Source organism: Rattus norvegicus, chromosome 7 (genome assembly GCF_036323735.1).
Source record: "Rattus norvegicus strain BN/NHsdMcwi chromosome 7, GRCr8, whole genome shotgun sequence".
Classification (NCBI taxonomy): domain Eukaryota; kingdom Metazoa; phylum Chordata; class Mammalia; order Rodentia; family Muridae; genus Rattus; species Rattus norvegicus.
Window position 1 is genome coordinate 76,205,647 of NC_086025.1, and position 24,211 is coordinate 76,229,857.

Consider the following 24,211-nt stretch of genomic DNA (forward strand, 5'->3'; position numbering starts at 1 on the left):
AGCTTCCTTGCCCTTTAAAGTCAGTGGGAGCATAGATCATGCAATTACACATGTTTTCTGAAGACAGCACAGACCCACATGGGCTCTAGTATCAGCATATGCTATGGACATCAACACAGCTCTTTGCTTCAGTAGGAACATGTACATGGCCCTCGTGGCAGCACAGACCTGGACATCAACTTGGTTTCAGGTGTCAACACAGGCCATTGACATCAATATGACTTCCTGGCAGAAGCATAACCCTTGGGCATCAACATGGCTTCAGGCTACAGCACAGACTATGGACATCTTGACATCTACATGGTCTCCTTTGGTAACATAGGTTATGGACATCAACAAAGACCCTGGTTGCAGTAGGAACATGGACCCTGACATGAGTCTCAGCAGCAGCATGGACTGGAATGTCACCATGTCTCAGATGGCAGCCCATGCCACCCACATCAGTATGGCCCCAGTGAAGGGACCCAAACATTAACATGGCTTAAGGTAGTGACACAGACCAAGAACCTCTTTGAGGTAACATTGATGGTACCTCAGGCCAGAGACAGCAACATGGCTCTGGCTGCTGTGGGACCATGGGCATCCACATGACACTCTGCCTTCAACACAGCCAGAGGGAGTGAACCACCTATGAATAAGTGGCCTTCAGGGGCAGCCTAGACCATAGAGGTCCTTCAAAGAGTTCTAACCCGAAAATTATCAGTCCTTCATCTCAGACATCCTGCCATTGCTCAGGACTAAGATTATCATGGCAGCATATTTAGGAGTGAGTCGTAGCAAGCACACCAGCTTGTTAGCCCTACTCAGCAACATAGTATCCCATCCACCATAGGCTTTTCCTATACCTGTCACCACCATCATATTTCTACTACTGTATCCACTGCGCACACACTGACTGCTATGTTCCTGTATCTTTCCCATCTCTCCATCGAATAGTCACTCCAATAGTGGAATTGCAAATTGCAGTGGAGATAACCATCCATCAATCCATTTTTCATTCTTACACACACACACACACACACACACACACACACACACACACACACACACACAACTAGCATGGTGAGAAGCATGGCAGCAGACAAGGAGTTAGGGTGCCATAGAGGAGGCCATATCTCCATTCATCAGCACAAGGCAAGTGAGAGTAGGAAGGAGAGGGAAAGTGAGAAGAGAGATAGAGATGGAGATGGAGAGGGGGAAAGGAGAGATAGGGGAGGGAAGAAGAGAGGGAGGGAGAGAAAGAGAGTATGAGAGAGCAGGGAATGGCAGGTGTTTGAAACCTCAAAGCCTGCAGTCTGACATACCTTCAACAAGGCCCACACTTCTTAACTCTTCTCAAATAGTTCCATCGCCTATGGACCAGTTAAACACCTGTGGTGGTCATTCTCATTCAAACCACCGCATTCCACTCCCTTGCCCACTTAACCTTGTGGTCACATCATCACGCAAAATATATTTAGTCAAAAATCAAACACCCCCAAATCTTTCACAGTCTCAATACATTTTAAAAGTCCATAGTCTCTTCTTAGACTTCAGGCAACCCTTTAATTGTAACCTCTGTTAAATGAAAAATCAAATCACATACTTCTGATATACAGTAGCACATTTCTTTCCAAAATGAACTTAGTTTTTCTTTTACTTATTTCACTGTACTGTCTAAGGCTTCCTAAATAATGTTGGGTAGGATTGATAAGAGCAGACAACCTTACGTGTTCAAGTCATAGAAGGCAAGTGGTCCATCTGTCGGCATAGTCTTGGCTGTCATTTTCTTGTCTGTGGCCCTTGTAACTTCAGGAGGTCTCCTTCCATCCTGTTTACTGTGAGGTGACATTACAAAAAGCAGTTGAGTTTTCTTGGGTGTTTCTTCATACATCTTCTGAGAGTCATGTGAATTTTCTCCACCCTATTGTGAATCATATCGCTTATTTTACCAACATATTCCTAGAATAAACCATATGTGGTTATAAAATATTTTCAATTTGGTTTTTGACTTGCTGTATAGTCCAGTATAGCCTCAAATGGGATCCTCCTCTCTTAGCCAACTGAATCATACAATTACAAAGTTGTGCACTGCCACACAGGGGTGGTCTTATCCTTGTATGTGTTGCTGTACTTGATTTAATAATGCATGCTTGAGGAATATGGTCAGTATTTTTTCCTTGTAAATCATTGTCTTGTCTTGCTATTAGAATTACTCCAGCAGCATCAGAAGTGTTTGTAAGTACATTTTCTACTTATACTATCTGAAGTGGCTTTTGTAGAATTCATATTAATTCTTCCTTTAATTTGCTTTGTAATTTTTTTAGTAGAACTATAGTCTTATTTGTTCATAGGCTTTTAACATCTAAATGCAATTTCCTTAATGGATATAAGACAATTAATGTTAACATCATCTACAGTTTTTCTAAGTGAGTTTTGGTGATTTGTAGCTTTCAAAGAATTTGTGGATTTAATCTAAGCCATAATATATGTTAGAGGCTGAGTAGATGACTTAGTGGTTGAGAGGGCTTGCCCCTCTTCTAAGGAACTCATGTTCTGTTCTCAGCTTCCATGTTCAGCAGCTCACAGCCACCTGTTACCTCAGGTCCACAGGGTGAAATCCCCTCTTCTAGCCTCCAAGGGCACACCTACACCCACAGGCATCTACACTCAAAATATAATGCATCCACATAAATAAACAATAAAATATCTTTTAAAGAAGAAGTTGGTTACATTTTTAGTATTCAGGGTTATAAAGACCTTTCTGTTTTGTTCAGAAATAAATACTCGTATTTGTATTCTCTCTCTCTTTTTCTCTCTTTCTTTCTCTATCAGAATGTTTGCAAATTGGGTGCATTTCAAACAAGAAACACCAAGGCTGATATGATATTACTAGACTAAGTAGGTCTTTAGACAGACTTTCATATCCTGTTTGGCTCTTCTAACAGAGAAGCACAGCTACTTATACACCTTTGACCAAAAAAAAAAAATCCTTCTTTTTGTTAAAGACACTTTTTTTTTCACTTCAGCTAAACACAAAACATGGAGAGCTGGGGGAGGAAATGAACATCTGCTTATCCATGCAGATAACCCTAGTCAACACTGGGACCAATGGGATGACAGATTTTACAGACAGATTTATGTTTTTTTTTTCAGAAAATATGATGTATAACACATCATACTCAGTATCAGTTGAAGACAGTAACTTTGAAATAAGATTTAGGTTTGAATAAGTCTTTTAATGATTTGTTTAACTCAAACACTTCTCTTCATCTATAGTATTATGTTTTTATGGTAGTAAATTATTTTATTCAAAGTTTTACTGTTTGGGAAACACAATAGTTATTGCAAATTATTAAAAAATGCAATTTTCACATTGTCCAACCACATATTTATAAATCTCTACTTATATTTGAAATAGTTAACAATCACTTGTAAGTCATACACTAAATAGCTTATTAATTATTTAACTGGATAAGGTTATTTTAGGTTATAAAGCTACTGGAATTACCAGATATCAACATTTTTTCCAGATGTCCTTTAATATTGTTGATGGATTCATATACTCATATTGTCTTGAGAATAACCAAATGGGGCTCAATAAATGATTAAATTATCCACAGTATTAAAATCCATTTGCCCATTGACCTAAGTGTGCTAAATGCCAAGATAAATGAACTGGAAAATGCCCAATGTTCATCCTCTTTACAGAGGTTCCAAGATTTATGACAAAGTTATTTCTGTAAGTCTAGGACAGATTTCAACTCTTTCCGTAATATTGAATGCTATGCCATCATTGTACTGGATTCTAAAAGATTGATTTGCATTTTAAGCTATATCTATAATTATCCAATTCTGACTTAATAAAGACAAAGGGATAAAAAAATGTTCAGATAAATTTCTTAAAACTACATTTTTGTTTCCATGTTTTTTAAAAACAAAACACAAAGTAAAGTTAGGTTTGTTGTCTTATCCCCTAATTGCCTTTTAAGCAATCATATACTGCCCTATAAAAACGTTTTTCTCTAATTACAGAGTTTTATTAATAGTGTCAAGGATTGGTGCTTGCCCATGTGATAGGTCTCTAGTTATTGGTTAGCCAGTCCTTCAGCCTCGGCTCCATCTTTATATTTCTTTAGACAGGACACATTTTGGGTTGAAAGTTTTGTGAGTGGGTTGGTGTTCGTAGCTCTCCACTAGGGATCCTGCCTGACTACAGAAGGTAATCTCTTCAGATTCTATTGTTAGGCATCTCAGCTAAGATCACCCACATTGACACCTGGAAGCTTCCCTCATCTCAGGTCTCTCAGACTTCCTAAAGATTCTCCCCATTTCACCAGTTTAGGCAGCTACAGATTTTGGTTCATTCTCCTGACCCTGTGGACCTCTCTCATGCCTCTCCCCACATCTGATCCAACTATTTTCCTCCCCCTACCCTTTTCAGTCTAGGTCCCTTTCTCCCTCTGTACCCCCATGACTATTTTGTTCCTGCTTCTAAGTTGGATTCATATATCCTACCTTGGGTCTTTCTTGTTTAGCTTCTTTGGATTTGTGGAGTGTATCATAGGTATGTTGTACTTTATGGTTAATATCCACTTACTAGTGAGTACATACCATGCTTGTCCTTTTAGGTCTGAGTTACCTCACTCAGTAAGATATTTTCTCGTTCCATCTGTCTGCCTACAAAATTTATGATGTCCTTGCTTTTAATAGCTGAATAGTATTCCACTATGTAAATGAACCACATTTTCTGTATCAGTTCTTCAGTTGAGGAACGTCTGGATTGTTTCCAGTTTCTGGCTGCTATAAATAAGACTGCTATGAACATGGTGGAGCATGTGTCCTTGTGTTACAGTAGAGCATCTTTTGAGTATATCCCCAGAAGCAGTGTAGCTCAGTCTTGAGGTAAAATTATTCCTAATTTTCTGAGAAGATTGATTTCCAGAGTGGCTGGACAAGTTGGCAATCCCACCAACAATGCTCTACATCCTTGCCAGCATGTGCTGCTACTTGAGTTTTTGATCTTAGTCATTCTGATTGGTATAAGGTGGAAACTTAGAATCATTTTGATTTGCATTTCCCTGATGACTAGGGATGCTTAACATTTCTTTAAGTGCTTCTTGGCCATTAGAGATTCCTTTGTTGATAATTCTGTTTAGCACTATACCTCATTTTTAAAAATTGGGTTTTTTTTTTCTTTTAGAGTCTACCATCTTGAGTCCTTCATATCTTTTGGACATTAGCCCTCTGTTGGGTATAGGGTTAGGGAAAATCTTTTCCCATTCTGTAGGTTGCTGATTTGTCCTCTTGACAGTGTTCTTTGCCTTACAGATGCTTTTCAATTTCATGAGGTCCCATTTATCAATTATTGACCTTAAAGCCTGAGCCATATGCTTGTAGACTGGAGCCTAGCCTGGCATAACTGTCCTCTGAGAGGCTCTACCCAGCAGCTGACTGAAATAGATGCAGATACCCACAGCCAAACATAGGATTGGGGAATCTTATGGAAGAATTGGGGAAAGGATTGAAGACCTTAAAGGGGATAGCAACCCTACAAGAAGACTAACAGTGTTAAATAACCTGGACTCCTGGGAGCTCTCAGAGACTGAGTCACTAACCGAAGAACATATATACAGGCTGGAGGGAGGCCCCTGACACATATGTAGTAGAGGGCTGCATTGTTCCGCCTTGGTAGGAGAGGATGCAGCTAATAATGCAGATACTTGATGTGTCAGGGTAGGGGAACACCTGGGGTAGGGGATGGGGTTGGCTATCCTCTCAGAGGTGAAGAAGAAGGGGTATAGGAGAGGGTCTCTGTGAGGGCAGACTGGGAGGGAAACAGCATCTGAGATAAAAATTAATAAGTTAATTAATTAAAAAAGGAATGAATCCTGTGAAAATGTGGGGGAAAACCTTTTTCTAATGTGCAATCATGAATTAAAGATAAGATAGGTTTCAGTTTAGAAGAGAAACCATGTTATCCTATGAGTTTGAGTCAAAATAATATCAAACTAATGTAGAAGTAGAAGGGGACAGCATCGAGGAGTGGAAAGAGGGGAAGCTGTGGTCACATAAATTATATGGGAGAAAAATTACAAAAACAAAACAAAACAAAGCAAAACTGACTATAGGGCATTTTTGCAATTAGTATTGATTAGGGAGGACCCATTCCATTGTGGGTGGGGAAACCTGTGTTTGGTAGTCTGGGTTCTAAGTTCTCCCTTTTGGAACAGTAATAGGTGTCCTATGCTACTGTATGTAGGAAGTATGTAATTTTTTCTTGTCAAGATTAAGAGACTGCTCTGAGTCTCAGAAAAGACTTTGGAGCTTGAACTTTAAAACAGTGTCGATTCTGAAAGACTACAGGACATCTGTAGTTGGATTAAAAGAATTTTTCAGTATGATACAACTATGATCAATGGGGATCAGAAACTAGAAAATAGAAAATCTGGAAGACCGTTGAAGGAATCAGAGAAAGAACTGGAAGAGCTTGAAGGGGCTCAAGACCCCATATGTACAACAATGCCAAGCAACCAGAGCTTCCAGGGACTAAGCCACTACCTAAAGACTATACATGGACTGACCCTGGACTCTGACCCCATAGGTAGCAATGAATATCCTAGTAAGAGCACCAGTGGAAGGGGAAGCCCTGGGTCCTGCTAAGACTGAACCCCCAGTGAACTAGATTGTTGGGGAGAGGGTGGCAAAAGGGGGAGGATGGGGAGGGGAATACCCATAAAGAAGGGGAGGGGGGAGGGGGATGTTTGCCTGGAAACCGGGAAAGGGAATAACACTCAAAATGTATATAAGAAATACTCAAGTTAATAAAAAAAGATTTAAAAAAAAAAAGAAAATCTGGAGGAAATGGACAAATTTCTAGACAGAAACCAAGTACAAAAATTAAACTGGGACCAGGTAAACCATCTAAACAGCCCCATAACACCTAAAGAAATAGAAGCAGTCATTAAAAGTCTGCCAACCAAAAAAAGCACAGGACCAGATGGGTTTAGTCCAGAATTCTATCAGACCTTCAAAGAAGACCTAATACCAATACTCTTCAAACTATTCCACAAAATAGAAACAGAAGAAACACTACCAAATTCCTTCTATGAAGCCACAATTACGCTTATACCTAGACCACACAGAGACACAACAAAGAAAGAGAACTTCAGACCAATTTCTCTTATGAATATTGATTCAAAAATACTCAATAAAATTCTCACAAACCAAATCCAAGAACACATCAAAATGATCATTCACCACAATCAAGTAGGCTTCAACCCATGGCTGCAGGGAGGGCTCGATATAAGGAAATCCATCAAAATAATCCACTATATAAATAAACTCAAAGAAAAAAATTACATGATCATCTCATTAGATGCTGAGAAAGTACTTGACAAAATTCCACACCACTTCATGGTAAAAGTCTTGGGACGATCATGCATTAAACATACTAAAATCAATATACAGCAAACTAGCCAACATATAACTAAGTGGAGAAAAACTTGAAAAAAATCCTACTAAAATCAGAGACTAGACAAGGTTGCCCACTCTCTCCATATCTATTCAATGTATACTCCAACTTCTAGCCAAAGCAATTAGACAACAAAAGGCGGTCAAAGGGACACAAATTGGAAGGGAAAAAGTCAAAATATCACTATTTGCAGATGATATGATAGTTCTTAAGTGATCCCAAAAGCTCCACCAGAGAACTACTACACCTGATAAACAACTTCAGTAAAGTGGCTAGATATAAAATTAACTTAAACAAATCAGTAGCCTTCCACTACTCAAAGGATAAACAGGCTGAGAAAGAAATTAAGGAAACAACATCCTTCACAATAGTCACAAACTATATAGAATACCTCAGTGTGACTCTGGGACTTTAACTAAGCAAGTGAAAGACCTGTATGACAAGAACTTCAAGTCTCTGAAGAAAGAAATTAAGGAAGAGCTCAGAAGATGGAAAGATCTCCCATGCTCATGGATTGGCAAGATTAATATAGTAAAAATGACCATTTTGCCAAAAGCAATATATAGATTCAAAATTCCAACTCAATTCTTCATAGAGTTAAAAGAGTAATATGCAAATTCATTTAGGATAATAAAAAACCTTGGATAGTGGGAAAACTATTCTCATCAACAGAAGAATGTCTGGGGGACCACCATCCCTGACCTCAAGCTGTATTACAGAGCAATTGTGATAAAAAAAAAACCTGCATGGTTATTGATATAGGGATAGGCAGGTAGATCAATGGAATAGAATTGAAGACCCAGAAATGAACCCACACACCTATGGTAACTTGATCTTTGACAAAGGAGTTAAAACCATCCAATGGAAAAAAAAGATAGCTTTTTCAACAAATGGTGCTGTTTCAACTGGAGGTTAGCATGTAGAAGAAAGCACATTGACCTATTCTTATCTCCTTGAACAAAGTTCAAGTCCAAGTGGATCAAGGAACTTCACATAAAATCAGATACAGTGAATCTAACAGAAGAGAAAATGAGGAAGAATCCTGAACAGATAGGTACATGGTTCCTGAACAGTACACCAATGGCTTATGCTGTAAGATCAAGAATCAAAAAATGGGACTTCATAAAATTGCAAAGCTTCTATAAGGCAAAGGACACTGTTAATACAACAAAACGGCAACCAACAGATTGGGAAAAGATCTTTACCAATCCTATATCAAATAGAGAGCTAATATCGAATATACACAAAGGACTCAAGAAGTTATTCTCCAGAGAGCCAAGTAACCACCTATTAAAAAATGGATACAGAACTAAACAAAGAATTCTTAACTGAGAAATATCGAATGACTAAGAAGCACCTAAAAAAATGTTCAACATCCTTAGTCATCAGGGAAATGCAAATCAAAACAACCCTGAGATTCCACCTCACACTAGTTAGAATAGCTAAGATCAAAACCTTACGTCACAGCAGATGTTGAGAGGATGTGGAGAAAGAAGAACATTGCTCCATTGTTGGTGGGATTGCAAGCTGGTACAACCACTGTGGAAATCAGTCTGGTGGTTCCTCAAAAAATTGGACATAGTACTACCTGATGAAGTAGCTATAGTACTCTTGGGCATATACCTGAAAGATGCTCCAACATATAACAAGGACACATCCTCCACTATGTTCATAGCAGCCTTATTTTTTATAATAGCCAGAAGCTGGAAAGAACCCTGATGCCCTTCAACAGAGGAATGGATACAGAAAATGTGGTACATCTACACAATGGAGTACTACTCAGCTATCAAAAATATTGACTTCATGAAATTCTTAGGCAAATGGATGGGACTAAAAAATATCATCCTGAGTAAGGTAACCCAATCACAAAAAACACACATGGTATGCACTCAGTGATAAGTGGATATTAGGTAAAAAGCTAGGAATAACCATGATTCAATTCACAGACCATATGAAGCTCAAGAAGGAAGAAAACCAAAGTGTGGATGCTTCAGTCCTTCTTAGAAGGGGGAACAGAATACTCACAGGAGGTAGAGGGTTGGAGGGACATGGAAGGAAGAAAGGAGGGGGAGGAGAGAAAGGGGGACAAGACCAGGTATGGGAGGAGACAGGGATGATAGAGTATCAGTAAATTGAACAGAGTTGATAGCAATGGGGATGGAGAATTGGGGGTAGCCACCAGTAAGTCCCATATGCCAGGAAAGCAAGAGGCTCCCAGGACCCAACAGGAATGAGATTAGCTGAAATGCACAACAAAGGGGAGGCAGAACCTCTAGAGACCAGAATTTAGGCAAGGCCCTGGGTTGGAGGATAGGGCCACCCCTCATCTCCAAATGTTTAACTCAGAATTGTTTCTGTCTAAAGGAAATATAGGGACAAAGTGTGGAGCAGAGACAGAAAATAAAGGCCATCCAGAGACTGCTCCACCTCTGGCTTCATCCCATATACAGACACCAAACCCAGACACTATTGAAGATGTCACGAAGTGCTTGATGACAGGAGTCTGATAAAGCTGCCTACTGCCGGGGAGGCTCTGACAGACAAATACAGATTTGCATGCTAGCAGCCCAACATTGGACTGAGAACGGGGACCACAATGGAGGAGTTAGGAAAAGGGCTGAAGGATCTGAAGGGGTTTCCATGGCTCCAGCTGTATATCTAGCAGAGGATGTCTTTAGCTGGCATCAGTGGGAGGAGAGGCTCTTCGTCCTGTGAAGACTCCATACCCTAGAGTAGGGGAATGCCAAGGTGGTGAGGTGGGAGTGGGTGGTTAGGTGGGAGAGCATCCTCATAGAAGCAGGAGGAAGAAAGATAGGATAGGGGGATTGCAGATGGGAAACCTGGAAAGGGGATAATATTTGAAATGTAAATAAATAACATACCCAATTAAAAATAAAAGAAGACATTCAGGGAGAGACACCTAAGAAGCAAAGATAAATGTTCTTCTAAGAATCAAAAGTCGCATTAACAGCAGATTTCCTTGCCACAATGGAAGCCAGAAGTCTACAAAATGTGCTTCGTTTTTTCTTAGAAACTATCAGCAAAGAATTCTATAGTGAGAAATCAATTGCCTAAAAGTTATTGAAAAATAAATGATATGTAATAATTATAACTGCTTGATTTTTAAGAAGTAGCCTTCAAAATGTACATCAGTGAAATGATAGCCACTGCTTACAAATGGTTCCAGAATTATTAATGTTCATCTAGGAATGAAACTGGACCCTTCTTACCCTGTATGAGGTCCAACTACAAACAAGTTGTTGGTGTAGGCAAGGACTTTCAGAAAAATAGATCCAAATGGGAGTTCATGAAATTAAAAGGCTTCACTAGAAACAATCTAGTGAACAATCTATATATATATGGCAGTCCTTAACTGTCCAAAAAACTACAAAGACATAGCAGGAAGAAATCAATCTAATGCATGACTGGTGAGTTAATGAGGCACCGGTAAAACCATACTCATGAAAAATATCTTTATGAAAGCTAGTATGAAGCATAATAAATATAGGCCAATGAAAAGTAGTATAAGAGAAAGAAAATGATGTGCAGATAAAAATGTCATCAGAAATTTAAAAACAGGTAATTTGCTCTCAACTAAATATTTGGGAGAAAATTGTAAAATGCCTTTTTAAGATATCTGGAATATGATCTTTAGTGGAGAGTGTGAATTACAGAAAGAAATTTTTTAAGTAAATTTAGATAACAATGATAGTACAAAAATATTAATGTCTTTGTGGATTCAAATAAGAAAAAGCTAGAATTAAAGTATATTTGTAGTACATACATGGGGAGTGCGTGGTTGGAATCAACCGTGTAAGAGTTGTGTTATTTGGAACATTTTAACTAATTACTGAAGACCTATAAAACTGGAAAACTATCTTTTAATTCTTTGATAGATTTAGTAGTTATTAATAAGAATGATCTAGGACACGATAAAAACACAATCACATGGACAAGAGTAATTAAGAAAGAACAGAAAAGGTAGAACACAGTACGTTTGAGGGAAACCATCTGTGTATAGTTATTTAAAATAACGAATCAATAAAACAAGGGAGAAAGGGAGTGCAAACAGAGCAGAAGAACATGAGGAATAGACCCGTGTGTGGCCTCTGTGTGTGGCAGAGTCAGCAGTGATTAGAAATTCAGGTTCCAGCAGGATGGGATGGAAAATACACTAAAACAAAAACTTTCTTTTGGCTTCACCATTCGAGACTGGTAAGTAAGACAAAACACATATGTAGAAGTTATACTAAATAATGGTGCATTACTGAATGATAAAATGACTGTACTTAAAAGACCAGGTAACATTCGTAATCTTCCCTTTTATCTAATTCTGATTTCTAAGAAAGATTTAAATGGGATTAATAGGCCAATCTTTTTTCTTTTTTATAACCAAGGCAAATTTTGAAAGTTCATAACTTTGGAAAAGTCCAGAGTTGCTTCAAATTAATAAAGCAGTTTAAACACAGCAAATGACTTTATTATTTCTTTACATGTACACACCAAAGAAAACCTCATCCTTCTTGGGCTGCATGCTTTCACTGTGCCATGCCCTTCCCAGGAGAAGCAGAGACTGGCGGGTACCATTGTCATGCATACCTTCTTCCTGATCATACACACCTGGTGAAAGGCGAGTGCTACAGGCCCAAAAGCTTGTCTGTGGATGGAACTACTTAAACTTAAAGAGTCATCACAAAGAGCTTGTATAGTTCCAGAAATAAATTTTCTTTTTAATAAAAAAAAAATGTCAGTCATTCACTCATGTTTATAATAACATTCCCATTTAACCTTCAGTTTAAAAATTAATTATTGCAAAATAGCACATTGTGGGTTGTGCAACACCTATATTTCTCATACTAAAATATAGACTTTTCTACCACTTTTAGTGGGTGGGAGGGTCAATAATCATGTATTCCCATTCTTATAGCAATGTTATATATGAGGGTTTTTTTGTGTGTGTGATGGGGGGTGTTATATTCTTTTGAGACAGTGTCTTCTATAACCATGGTTGAACTAGAACTGTGATATAACCCAGTCTGCCTGGAATTGTCAATACCCCTGATGGTATACACCAACAGAACCCACCACCACGCTGTAGTGATAAATGTCAGAACTATTGTTTGCAAGTTTTAACTCTTCTTTCAGGGGAAGCAATAAACAGGACAGAAAAAAATCTGCCAAAAAAAAAAAAAAAAAAAAAAAAAGAAAAAAACCACCACCACCAACAACAACAAAAACCCACTGGATGTTTACCAAATTATTACTCAAAAAATTTTTTTTGGTAACAGCAGTAAAGCTGGCAGGAAACATGGCACTGTTTAGGGATCTTATTCTGTTGGAAAAGCTTATTTTTCTTAGTCGAAATACTTTATTTGCAAATGATATAATAGTAGATGTAAGTGACTGTAAAAACTCTGATAGGAAACTTCTACAACTTTCAGCAAAGAAGTCATGTACAAAACTAAGTCTCAAGTCTAAATAGCCCTCCTGTAAAGACATGATAAATGGACTGAGAAAGAGATCAGGGAAACGACACACCCCACAATGGCCTCAAATAATATATCTTGGGGTAACTTGAACCAAGGAAGTCAAAGAGTTCTATCATAAGAACTTCGGGTTTGAAGAAAGACATTGAAGATACCAGAAGATAAATAGATCTCCCATACTCATGAACAGGTAGGACGAACAAATTAAAAATTGTTGTTTCCAACAGCCATCTATAAATTCAAAGCAATTCCCATCAACGTTCTGACTTAATCCTTCACACATCTTGAAAGGACAAGTGCAAGCTTCATATGGACACACACACACACACACACACACACACACACACACACACACACACACTCCACCACCACCACCACCACCACCACCACCACCACCACCACCACTACTACCACCACTATCACCAGGATATTTAAAACAATCTTGAATAATAAAAGAACTGTAGGAGGTATCACTATTCCCAATTTTAAGTTGTACTACAAAGCAATAATAATAAAAATAATATCATATTGACATAAAAACAGACATGTTGATCAATGAAATTGAACTGAAAATCCAGACATAAATTCACACATCTACCTGATTTTTTGATAAAGCAGCCAAAACTATGCACTCATAAAAAGACAGCATTTTCAACAAATGGTGTTTGTCAAACTGTATGGCTTCAAGTAATAGAATCCAACTGGATCCATACTTAACACCCTGCACAAAATTCAACTCCAGATGGATTAAAGATCTCAACATACAAGCAAATACACTGAACCTGACATAAGAGAAAGTGGGAAACACCCTTGAATTCATTGGCACAGGAAGACTTCCTAAACAGAACACCATTAGCTTAGGCTCTTGCTTTCTGGAGTTTTCTCACAAGCTATTGGAATTCTTCTCATGTTACTCCATTCTTGGATTGTGCTCTGACAGTATGTATTCCTTTATATGTAGATATTGGCTGTTAAGTTGATGATGACCAAGCCACAGACTGTAGAAACCACAGAGGTTAGGCATAGGGTAACTTAGGTAGAGTTACATAAGCAGATAGACGTCCTGAAACAGAAGCATTATGAACGAATGGGGAGGTTGGAATCAGAGGCTCAAGTGGAAAGGAGAAGGAAGGAATGGAATCTTCTGCTCCTGAGATTCTCTCTTCCATCTCTTGTATTCTGTTGGTGAAGCTTGTATCTACAGCTCCTTGTCTCTTCTTTTGGTTTTCTATATCCAGGGTTGTTTCCATATGTTCTTTCTTGATTGCTTCTATTTCCATTTTTAATTCCTTCAACTGTTTGATTGTGTTTTCCTGGAATTCTTTCCGGGATTTTTGCGATTCCTCTCTGTAGGCTTCTACTTGTTTATTAATGTTTTCCTATGTTTCTCTAAGGGAGTTCTTCACGTCTTTCTTGAAGTCCTCCAGCATCATGATCAAATATGATTTTGAAACTAGATCTTGCTTTTCTGGTGTGTTTGGATATTCCATGTTTATTTTGGTGGGAGAATTGGGCTCTGATGATGCCATGTAGTCTTGGTTTCTGTTGCTTGGGTTCCTGCGCTTGCCTCTCGCCATCAGATTATCTCTAGTGTTACTTTGTTCTGCTATTTCTGACTGTGGCTAGACTGTCCTATAAGCCTGTGTGTCAGGAGTGCTGTAGACCTGTTTTCCTGTTTTTTTTTTTTTTTTTTAGCCAGTTATGGGGACAGAGTGTTCTGCTTTCGGGCGTGTAGTTTTTCCTCTCTACAGGTCTTCAGCTGTTCCTGTGGGCCTGTGTCTTGAGTTCACCAGGCAGGTCACTTGCAGCAGAAAAGTTGGTCTTGTTGGGGATCTAGCTCCGTGGTAGAGCACTTGCCTAGCAAGCGCAAGGCCCTGGGTTCCCAGCTCCGAAGGAAAAAAAAAAAAGAAAAAAAAGAAAAAAAAGAAAAAAAAAAAGAAAAGTTGGTCTTACCTGTGGTCCCGAAGCTCAAGTTTGCTCGCGGGGTGCTGCCCATGAGCTCTCTGCGGCGGCAGCAACCAGGAAGATCTGCGCCGCCCTTTCCGGGAGCTTCCGTGCACTAGGGTTCCAGATGGCGTTTGGTGTTTTCCTCTGGCGTCTGGATGTGTGCAGAGTGCAGTCTCTTCTGGCTTCCCAGGCGTGTCTGCCTCTCTGAAGGTTTAGCTCTCCCTCCCACGGGATTTGGGTGCAGAGAACTGTTTATCCGGTCTGTTTCCTTCAGGTTCCGGCGGTGTCTCAGGCGCAGGGGTCCTGCCGCTCCTGGGCCCTCCCCCACGGGAACCCAGAGGCCTTATACAGTTTCCTCTTGGGCCAGGGATGTGGGCAGGGGTGGGCAGTGTTGGTGGTCTCTTCTGCTCTGCAGCCTCAGGAGTGCCCACCTGACCAGGCGGTGAGGTCTCTCTCCCACAGGGTTTGGGAGCAGAGAGCTGCTGCGGGCCGGGATCCGCGGGTGTGGGACTTCCAGTGTGGAGAATTTTAATTTACAAGTTAATACATGCATGTCAAACTTTCTAGGATAATCATTCTAAGAACAGAAATGCAGCACTGGGCTGTTCAAATAGTACAAGGGAAATAATGGAACTGCAGAGAACAAACTAAAAGGCCAGAAGTAAAAGAAAAAAGACCAAAGGAGATGTTATCAAAGGATAATCACTTCTATAAGCAATAATCACAATACACAGTTTCCACTGGTCTACAAACAACATTCAAACTTTGTTCAAAAACTCTATATAACCAAGAAGTTGGAAGTGTGTTTATCAACACTTGTGTGACAAAACTTTTTTCGGGAAGATACAACACTCGTTTACTCACCTGACATAGGGATCCCAAGACAAACCAAAATGTGAATACCATCGAAGTTCACTGTGTGAACCAATGAGTTTTTATGGTTACTTACAGGAATGTGGGTGAGTGGTTACTTACAGAAGCAGAAACAACTCAAATGCATCTTAATCACCAAAGCCCACCCTAGCGTGGATGACAGCACACAAGCTGTGAACCTGAAATATACTGCACAGCCTGCAGGCAGCTCAACAGGTTGGAACATCCATTCAGGTGGCTTGGTTGTTCTAAACCTGCATCTGGTCTGCTCTCAGAGACTTCTCTGCAGCTCAGTTCAGATACCTTCCATTTGAATGGAACTCTCAGTCTATTGCCTATGCTGGCAGAGAGGGGCCTAGTGAATCTGCTCAGTTTCAGGGACTTCCTGAAACTATTTTGAGTTGTTTACCTTACTGATTAGAGCTTCTTACAGGATGGAATCTCTGAGGAAACAGGTATCAAAGGCAGTGAAAAGCTATGAACTAAAGCTGAATGCAATAATTTGCTGAATGAAGCAAGCTACAGAAGTAGCAAATGTAATTTCAACTTAAGACTGGAAGCACTGAAAACCAAACTTTATTACTGAAATAATCAAGATACAATTATAGATATAAACAAATCACTTATTTATGTAAGTCTCATGGCAGTCAGTGCTTACTGTTCAGGGGTGAAGAAAAAGTAACTCTTTAGGTAACAAGACTTTTACACCTTAAGTAAAACAGCTGAAAGTGGTGATTAGATAGATGTTGGCTTCTCTGAACAGATGACCTGTATGTGTATGTATCCACACACATACCGATACACATTATATATACATTTATATACTTAATATTTTTTAAATAGCACAGACTCATTTGTTTTTAAGTAGAAAACAATGTAAATACAAAACCAGGTTATGCCTATGTGGATCCTTGATTTGTCTGCAAAAAAGTTGCAAATGCATAGAATGCAGAATAAAGTGCAGGGTACAGACATGAAGACTAAAATTTATTTTTACTTGGTCTCTTACCGGAAGACTTTACTTTTTGTTTAGGTTTAAGATTATATTCACAGCCAAGAAACTTTTATACAAAGTTATATCCTTGCATGCCAAAAATATATATTTAATAACAAACAAATGCTCTTAATGTGCGAAAATGACCATTAATTATATGTTTTCCAAGTGATATTAATAATGGCATGTTTCAAGGAAAACAGAATGTACACTAGTAGCCAGAAATCCCACTGGTGGAACTGAACATAGAATCCTTTGTGCTCACGTGAAACATCTTTCCCTGACCAGGGTCCTAATAAACCACAAGAGGTTAACCTTCAGCAAACAGAAATGGAAAGAATGTGGGAGTGGTTCTCAGTCTTCCTAATGCTGTGACCCTTTAATGCAATTCCTCATATTATGGTGACCCGCTACTTTATAACTAATTTTGCTACTGTTGTGAATTTTAATGTAGATAATTATCTGATGTATAACCCTTGTGAAAGGTCCTTCTGTCCCCAAAGAGGTGACAACCTACAGGTTAAGAACCACTGATATAGGACACAACCTGACAGAACTGATAGTTATTCTCTGCTCTACATCTTAACATACACTGGACCGACCATGCTTTGTCACGAATATATAACTGCTGCAGGCATTTCCACATTTCTGGGCTTGCCTAAGGTGTTCAAATATTAGCTTTCTTTCCCTGAGGGTTTTGAGCCCAGCAAAGAAAGATATTTCATAGTAACTGTATCTTCCCTGACCTTTTGCTAATCCACTTAGGACACATCTTATAAGCTCTTTATTTGCTAGACTGAGTAATTGGAAAAAAGTATTTGCTATCAATGTATCCTGGGAAGCTACTGATCAAACTTGACATCTAAGTAGTGTATGCTATTCTACTTTATAATGAACCACGGTTTTGTTGCTGATAAGAACTTCTGACAAAAGATCACTTTCTGGAACGTTCTCCATAAACTGCTAATTTTGTTGTTCAAATATTCCTTTACTTTCTTAGGACAACATTCAGTACTTTCATACTGGACAATAAAACACTCAGCATTTGGCTTAGCCTAACTTCAGCATATCTGCACTCCTATGTAGGAATACCAATATCAAGGTAAGAGCCAAAAACTTCAGGCCTAACACTCGGCTATTTTTAAAAATAAAATTGTATTACAATTGTATTATAATAAGCCATCATTTAATCAAGCAAATGCTTTTGTTCTATATGACAATTGAACAGTTCTAACAGAACATAAGGACTCCAAGGGCCTAAAAAGTTATTATACAGCATTTTTAGAGAAAGTTTGTACATCCTGCTGCTGCTGGTTCTCTATGCTTTTAAAGTGGGATATACAATGTAATTATGTTAGAATCTCACCAACTGACTTTAACAGTGGTCTGACAAATGGTAAAACAAGAAAAAAAAAAAAAAGACTTTCCTTTTTATACCATTAGCATGGGAGGAGAAAGAAACAGTACCAATGCTATGGCAGCTCAACAGACAAACATGCTAATCCATTTCTAAGACAACATAGGCTTCTGTTAAAACTTGTGTGTGTGAAACGTTTTGGGAGTGTATAGTTTCTGTAACTAGAAAGACTAATAAAAAATTTAAAATGCTTTACTTGTAATAGTACCAGACTGGAAACAACCCAAATTATGATGCAATGTGGTAAACAAACAAAAGGAATCCTATTTTGTAATAAAAGGAATATACTACTCACCTATATGACGTTTTGTTCATTATTATGTTAAATTCAATACAGATCTATTTTTTGTCTTAATGTTTTTATTCTATACAACTGCAGATATAAAGCCTGTCAACATGATAGGCTAACTCAAATTCCATTTCTGATAAAATTCTCAGAGATGAGGGGCTGCCAGGAGTTAGAACTACTGAGATTACATTATATGCACACCTGACAGAAGGTGAGCTAATGATAGTTCTGTATCTCAACCCACGAGTTACACAATCCACACATATTAATAAGAATCATTTATATATGCTGTGCCACAATCAAAGCCCTGGCTTGTAATGTTCTACAGTACCGAGGAAATAGGGTTTACATATGGACTTCTCTGTACCACTTTAGCAACTTCCTGGGGATATATAATTGTTTTAAAATAAAGTTAATAAAAAACACTTGCACACAAGAAAATTCAAGCAAGATAAAAAAAATGAATCATAGCCAATTTTATTCAAATTTCCAAAATTTTTAGCAAACATGTTAATTGCTTCTAAAAATGTATGTCGTCTTTTATACATAATGGTTACTGTGTCTTCCACTGATTCCTTTTTCTTCTTTATAATCCTTTAATAGAAGCCAGAATCTTGGGTTGCCCAGTTGGGAGCCTAAAACACATGCAGAAAGAAATCAAGATGAGATGAAATCTGAAAACACTAACAGAAAAGGAAGTGGTACAAGCATCTTATCATTGATAGCTTTTGGAGAGTGATAAACCATAACAATAATCAATAAACATGGGAAAGATAATAAATTTATTCTGAATATATAGAAAAAAAGGCACACTCACATGATACTTTCAAGGCTCAGCTCTACTAGACTTGGAAAAATATAATTGAAATTCCATTTAATTTAACCTATTTTTCAAACCTTAATTCAATGGAGTCCTTCGGTACTCCAGTTACCAACTCCTTTCTACTCTCAGTTCTATGTAGTTAGTGTCTAAGGAGAATTAAAGAAAACATGGAACTTTGAGGTTACAAGGTTCAAGTTTTTTCCAACATCAAAGATGAGGAACATCTACTAAAAAGGAAGGGCATAGTGTTGGACACTTATAAACAACAGATAAAAGATAAAATTAAAATTGATGTATGCTCAGCAAGAAAAAAGTACTTTTTATATGACTAATTCTTTAGACTTAGAAAGAAAACACACATTTCAAGCACATATAAAGTTATCTATCAGAATCAAAATGTGTCGAGAGCCTGAGCAAGTGAGTTAATAAAGTCACAAAAGTAAAAAGAAACCCAGCTATAAATAAGAATATACTTTATTTTCTTTGCTACTGAGTATATCTAAAACAAACTTAGTTTCAATTTAGTAATTTTTGAACACTGTAAACATAAACAGAAATATAAAAGTAATGCTAATAATGATGTTCCCAAAGTTCATGTAATAATAGTAGTTACATTATTGCTAAATCCCAGACAGAACAGACAATGTCTACTTCTTACCTCTGATCTACTGTTCTGATTAAGTTTCTTTTCGATATTCATGGCCAACATTTGGCTTCTAAAAGAAAGACTTTTAGTCTTTTCAATCACTTGCTGGTAGGGTGAGACTGCATTGTTGCCCATTACCACATGACCCTGAAATAAAAGGGAGAAATTATTCGTAACGTCAGTGAGTGAAGTCTGTCAGTCAATTATTGAGTACAACACAATCCCACATAACTGTTTCCCACCTATACACTGTATTGATATGATAACATTTATTCACTCATATTCAAACAACCGTCACCCATCTATTTTTTGGTGGGGAATAGAATATCAGGAATGGGGCCTGACACAGAACAAGCTACAGTCACGTCTTGGCTTTACTTTTCCAGTTTGAGACAGTATTTTGTTAATTTCCCCAGGATGCCCTTGAACATTCAATCCTCCTGCCTTAGAACCTGAAGTAGGGAGATAACAGGCCTGCACCAGTAGGCTCAACCTAATAAAGATTCATAGGCAAGTAATGTGGTGTCCATGCCCATAAACCCAGTGTAGGAGGCAACTGGCCAGAATATTCTAGTACAGTGGGATCCTGTATCAAAACACAAGGTTTATAGAATAAAATTTCTAATTAAACATTCTCCTGAATTATAAAAGTAGTCAGCAACTATTAAACAGCATGTACCATACCTAATATAATACTTACTAGTTTAGAATCAATCTTGGCATCCAACCTCGCATTTCTAATCAAATTCACAATCCATCTTTCAGCTTCTTCTGGAGTCATATTCAGTTTATCTGCTAGCATACTAATGAGAGACATAAAAGCTTAGGCTTTTGCACACAGTGTGACTCATACTTTGCACAGACTTCAAATACTTCTGGATCATGTACTCTTACATACATGACCCTTAACCATATATACCATCCCTGTTTATGCCTATCTTATATTACCTTCATAATACCAGCTAGAGTATAAACATCTTTGATAAAAAATACTGTATTCTGCACTTACAAAACTTGTGGTTTTGAAAACATGATCTTGAGTGTTCCACAGTGGCTATCAAAGGAAGTAGTTTTATGACACTAAATACACCCACTATGAAGAGTTAATGCTTAAGGCTGCTATTTATGACTGTAATAGAGCTCTGGAGGGACTGCTAGCAGTTATGCACGAAACCGACAACGCTAGTGAAAGGGATGCAGAGACAAACCAGCTGACACCATGGAGACATGCTAAAATGCCCTTTGACACTGCATCTGCATCCTTTATTTTCCCCACGTACAATCAGGTGGTAAAGGGCTTGTACTTGAGCAGCTACTTGTCCATCAGCCAACTGACAAAGAGTACATATGCACATGACAATAAGAACACACGACACTTGAATGCAGTGGTGTGTGCACACTATTATTAAATGCCCTTTATCTTCACCGTTCATTATCATTTTATCACTGATTTGGTTTAGAGATTTTGAATATTTTCAACAAGATTGGAAGTCAGCTATGTTAGCCAACATACCACACTCAACAAAACAGCTCCTTGGAATACAGTAGACAGAAATTCTGGATATAACAGCATGCCCATCTTTAAATGTACTTAAGTCATTTAGCAGCTATACAAGTGACTATATAGTGATAAGGCTTTCACCCAAATGTAACCAATTCAATTAATCAAAGATAACTTTTGGGAAATAACATACTCTCTACCATACCCCTATTTCGTTGTTTAAAGAGAAAAATTTGTGGAAAATGTAAAAACTCTCAAGTCTATCAATAAAACAGTCCACAACAGGATTGAAAAATGGGCCTTGCATAAATTTGGTAAGTACTGTCTACATTTGTGAATATGGAGGTTTGAATATTCTTGGCTTAGGGAATGGTACCATTAGGAGGATGGCATTGTTGGAGTAGTGTGGCCTTGTTGGAGGAAGTATGTGTCACTGTGGAGGTGTACTTTAAGACCCTCATGCTAGCTGCCTGAAAACGAGTCTTCTAGCAGCCTTCAGATGAAGATGTAGAACTCTCGGTTCCTCCTGCATCATCCCTGCCTGGATGCTGCCATGCTCCTGCCTTGATGATAATGGACTGAACCTCTGAAGTTATAAGCCAGCCCCAACTAAATGTTGTCCTTATTAGGTCATGGTATCTGTTCACAGCAGTAACTCTAAGACAGTGAGTGCTATATTCCTAACCTGTTTGGTACTTTCTGAAATAATTCAATTGCCATTGCTTATTCTTTAGTTCAAGGAGGGCCTGAATGTGCAACATTCCACCCTACCTTTGGGATTAGAGGCCTATGCCAGAGACATCCCCCACGCCCCAGTTAAAAGGCACGGTTTTCAAAAATGGGAAAATCCTGCAAATAATCTTTCCTGTAACTTCACAGTTAATCCCTCTATTTTCTACTACTATGTTTCCTGAAATGTAAATTCACCTCCTTTGTACTAAGTAAACAAATATGTGAAGAAGCTGTTACTCAAGGAGTAAGTTTAAAAAAAGAATACTATCTTTTCAGCATAACTGAAACAATATTTATTAAAATTGGATTGGTTGGCAGTCAATCTTCTCTATATCTATATCAGTAAGTATATACTTATTTACTTAATATTTTTGAAGGCTGAATTTTGCTGTTTAGCTCTAGCTGGCTTCAAACTTGGAGTGAGCCTTCTTCCTCTGTCTATCCCACCCCAAGTGCTGAGATTACAAACATGTGTCACTATATCTGGCCATAGTATGCTACTTAAAAGCAGAGATCCCAATTTTCAGACAATTATGTAGTTGGCACCATTAAAAATTTAAATTGTAAGGCAAACTGTTTATAAGCTATGTAAATAAAAGTTTAAAGCCAAGGTTATTAAGTCCTTCAGTTTCTTTTTAAACCATAGATAGCTTCTCACCAAAAGTCCCTTACCAAGCTCTTCTCATCATGAAAGGCCCTTTTGTCAGCTGCCATACTAAATGTTCTTCAAACACTCCCATCTCTAGGGTCTTTGCACAGGCTGTCCCTCCATGTGCCCTCTTTCTCACTTACTGACCTGTCTCTTACATGGTTCTCAAATAGAAAAAGACCCTTAAAAGTCTTCCAATGATGATGTTTTTATAACTAACCTACTCTTAGTCACTTAGTTTTGCTGACTACATGCCTCCAAGGACACAGTTTATGTACACAGCAAACCAAATAATATCTACCTTTTTCAGATGGCTTATTTCCTATGCATGCAGAAGAGTGTCATATATATCACAAAGGAGGCAACCAATACTTAATTGTCTGATTTCTTCCTATTCAAGCCAGGAACTGATTCAGGCTCCATTAATGTTTTCCAGTTATCCAAATAATCTATCTTGAGCCCTTAATCTATTTTACATACCTGTTCCACCCTAAAATCCTATGATCAGCTTATTTCGTAGGTCTTTCTCTCTCTCTCTCTCTCTCTCTCTCTCTCTCTCTCTCTCTCTCACACACACACACACACACACACACACACACACACACACACACACACAAATACAAATACAAAAAGCAAAAGCATTCAAACTTAACTATCCAGGTATGGCTTCCTCCATTTTGGCTACAATAGAAGTTTTTTAGCTTCCCACTATCCTCCTTCATGATTACCATATAACAACAGCCATAGCAAATCAACTCTCTTCCTTCACTATCACTATTCCAATGAAACATGAACTGGCTTTGATGCTTATAGCAAAGAGTAACTCTCAAGAGCGCAAAGATTTAGGGAGTGGGTTTCACATAATCCCCATATATAATCAACCACCACCATCACCATGGCCACTACCACCTCCTCCATCACTATTATCACCTGAGAAATCCAACAGGGTTAACAATGCTAGCCTAGAGTTGACATAAGGAAACACCCGATTTCAGATTTTAAAAGAAAATTACACTCTACACAGTTAACTCTAACTAGAATCAACATCCTCCTCTTGAAATGCACATTCTAACATGGCTATAGTGACTTAGCATTATGCACAACAGAGTTGCATACACATCTGTGGACTGAGCTTTAACAGTCACACTGTCTCCACCGTTTCTTGATTCTTTACTTAATGGAGTCAAAATAAACCTGAAATAAGTTCTAAGAGCATGGGGTTGGGGATTTAGCTCAGTGGTAGAGCAAGGCCCTGGGTTCAGTACCCAGCTCTGAAAAAAAAAAAAAAAAAAAAGAACCAAAAAAAGTTCTAAGAGCATTAGCACATTATTTGATGGCACCTTGTTTTACTGTAAGAACAAAATTAAAGAATGTAAAAATGCCTGTATAAAAGTCCTTACT

General features: G+C 38.2%; 1 protein-coding gene across 2 annotated transcripts in view; it reads right to left on the reverse strand.

Moving 5' to 3' along the window:
• Positions 1-18,920: 18,920 nt before the first annotated feature.
• Eif3e (eukaryotic translation initiation factor 3 subunit E) overlaps positions 18,921-24,211 on the reverse strand; it is a 32,780-nt gene continuing 27,489 nt past the window's right edge. The window contains exons 11-13 of one of the 2 annotated variants that reach the window (NM_001011990.1): positions 20,629-20,731; positions 19,941-20,075; positions 18,921-19,094 (exon numbers count right to left, since the gene is read on the reverse strand). In NM_001011990.1, coding sequence (NP_001011990.1) covers positions 19,056-19,094; positions 19,941-20,075; positions 20,629-20,731 — 277 coding nt within the window. In that variant the 3' untranslated portion in view covers positions 18,921-19,055. Of the gene's footprint in view, positions 20,076-20,628; positions 20,732-24,211 lie in introns of both variants that reach the window. The other variant, XM_063263243.1, reaches the window with a different exon arrangement.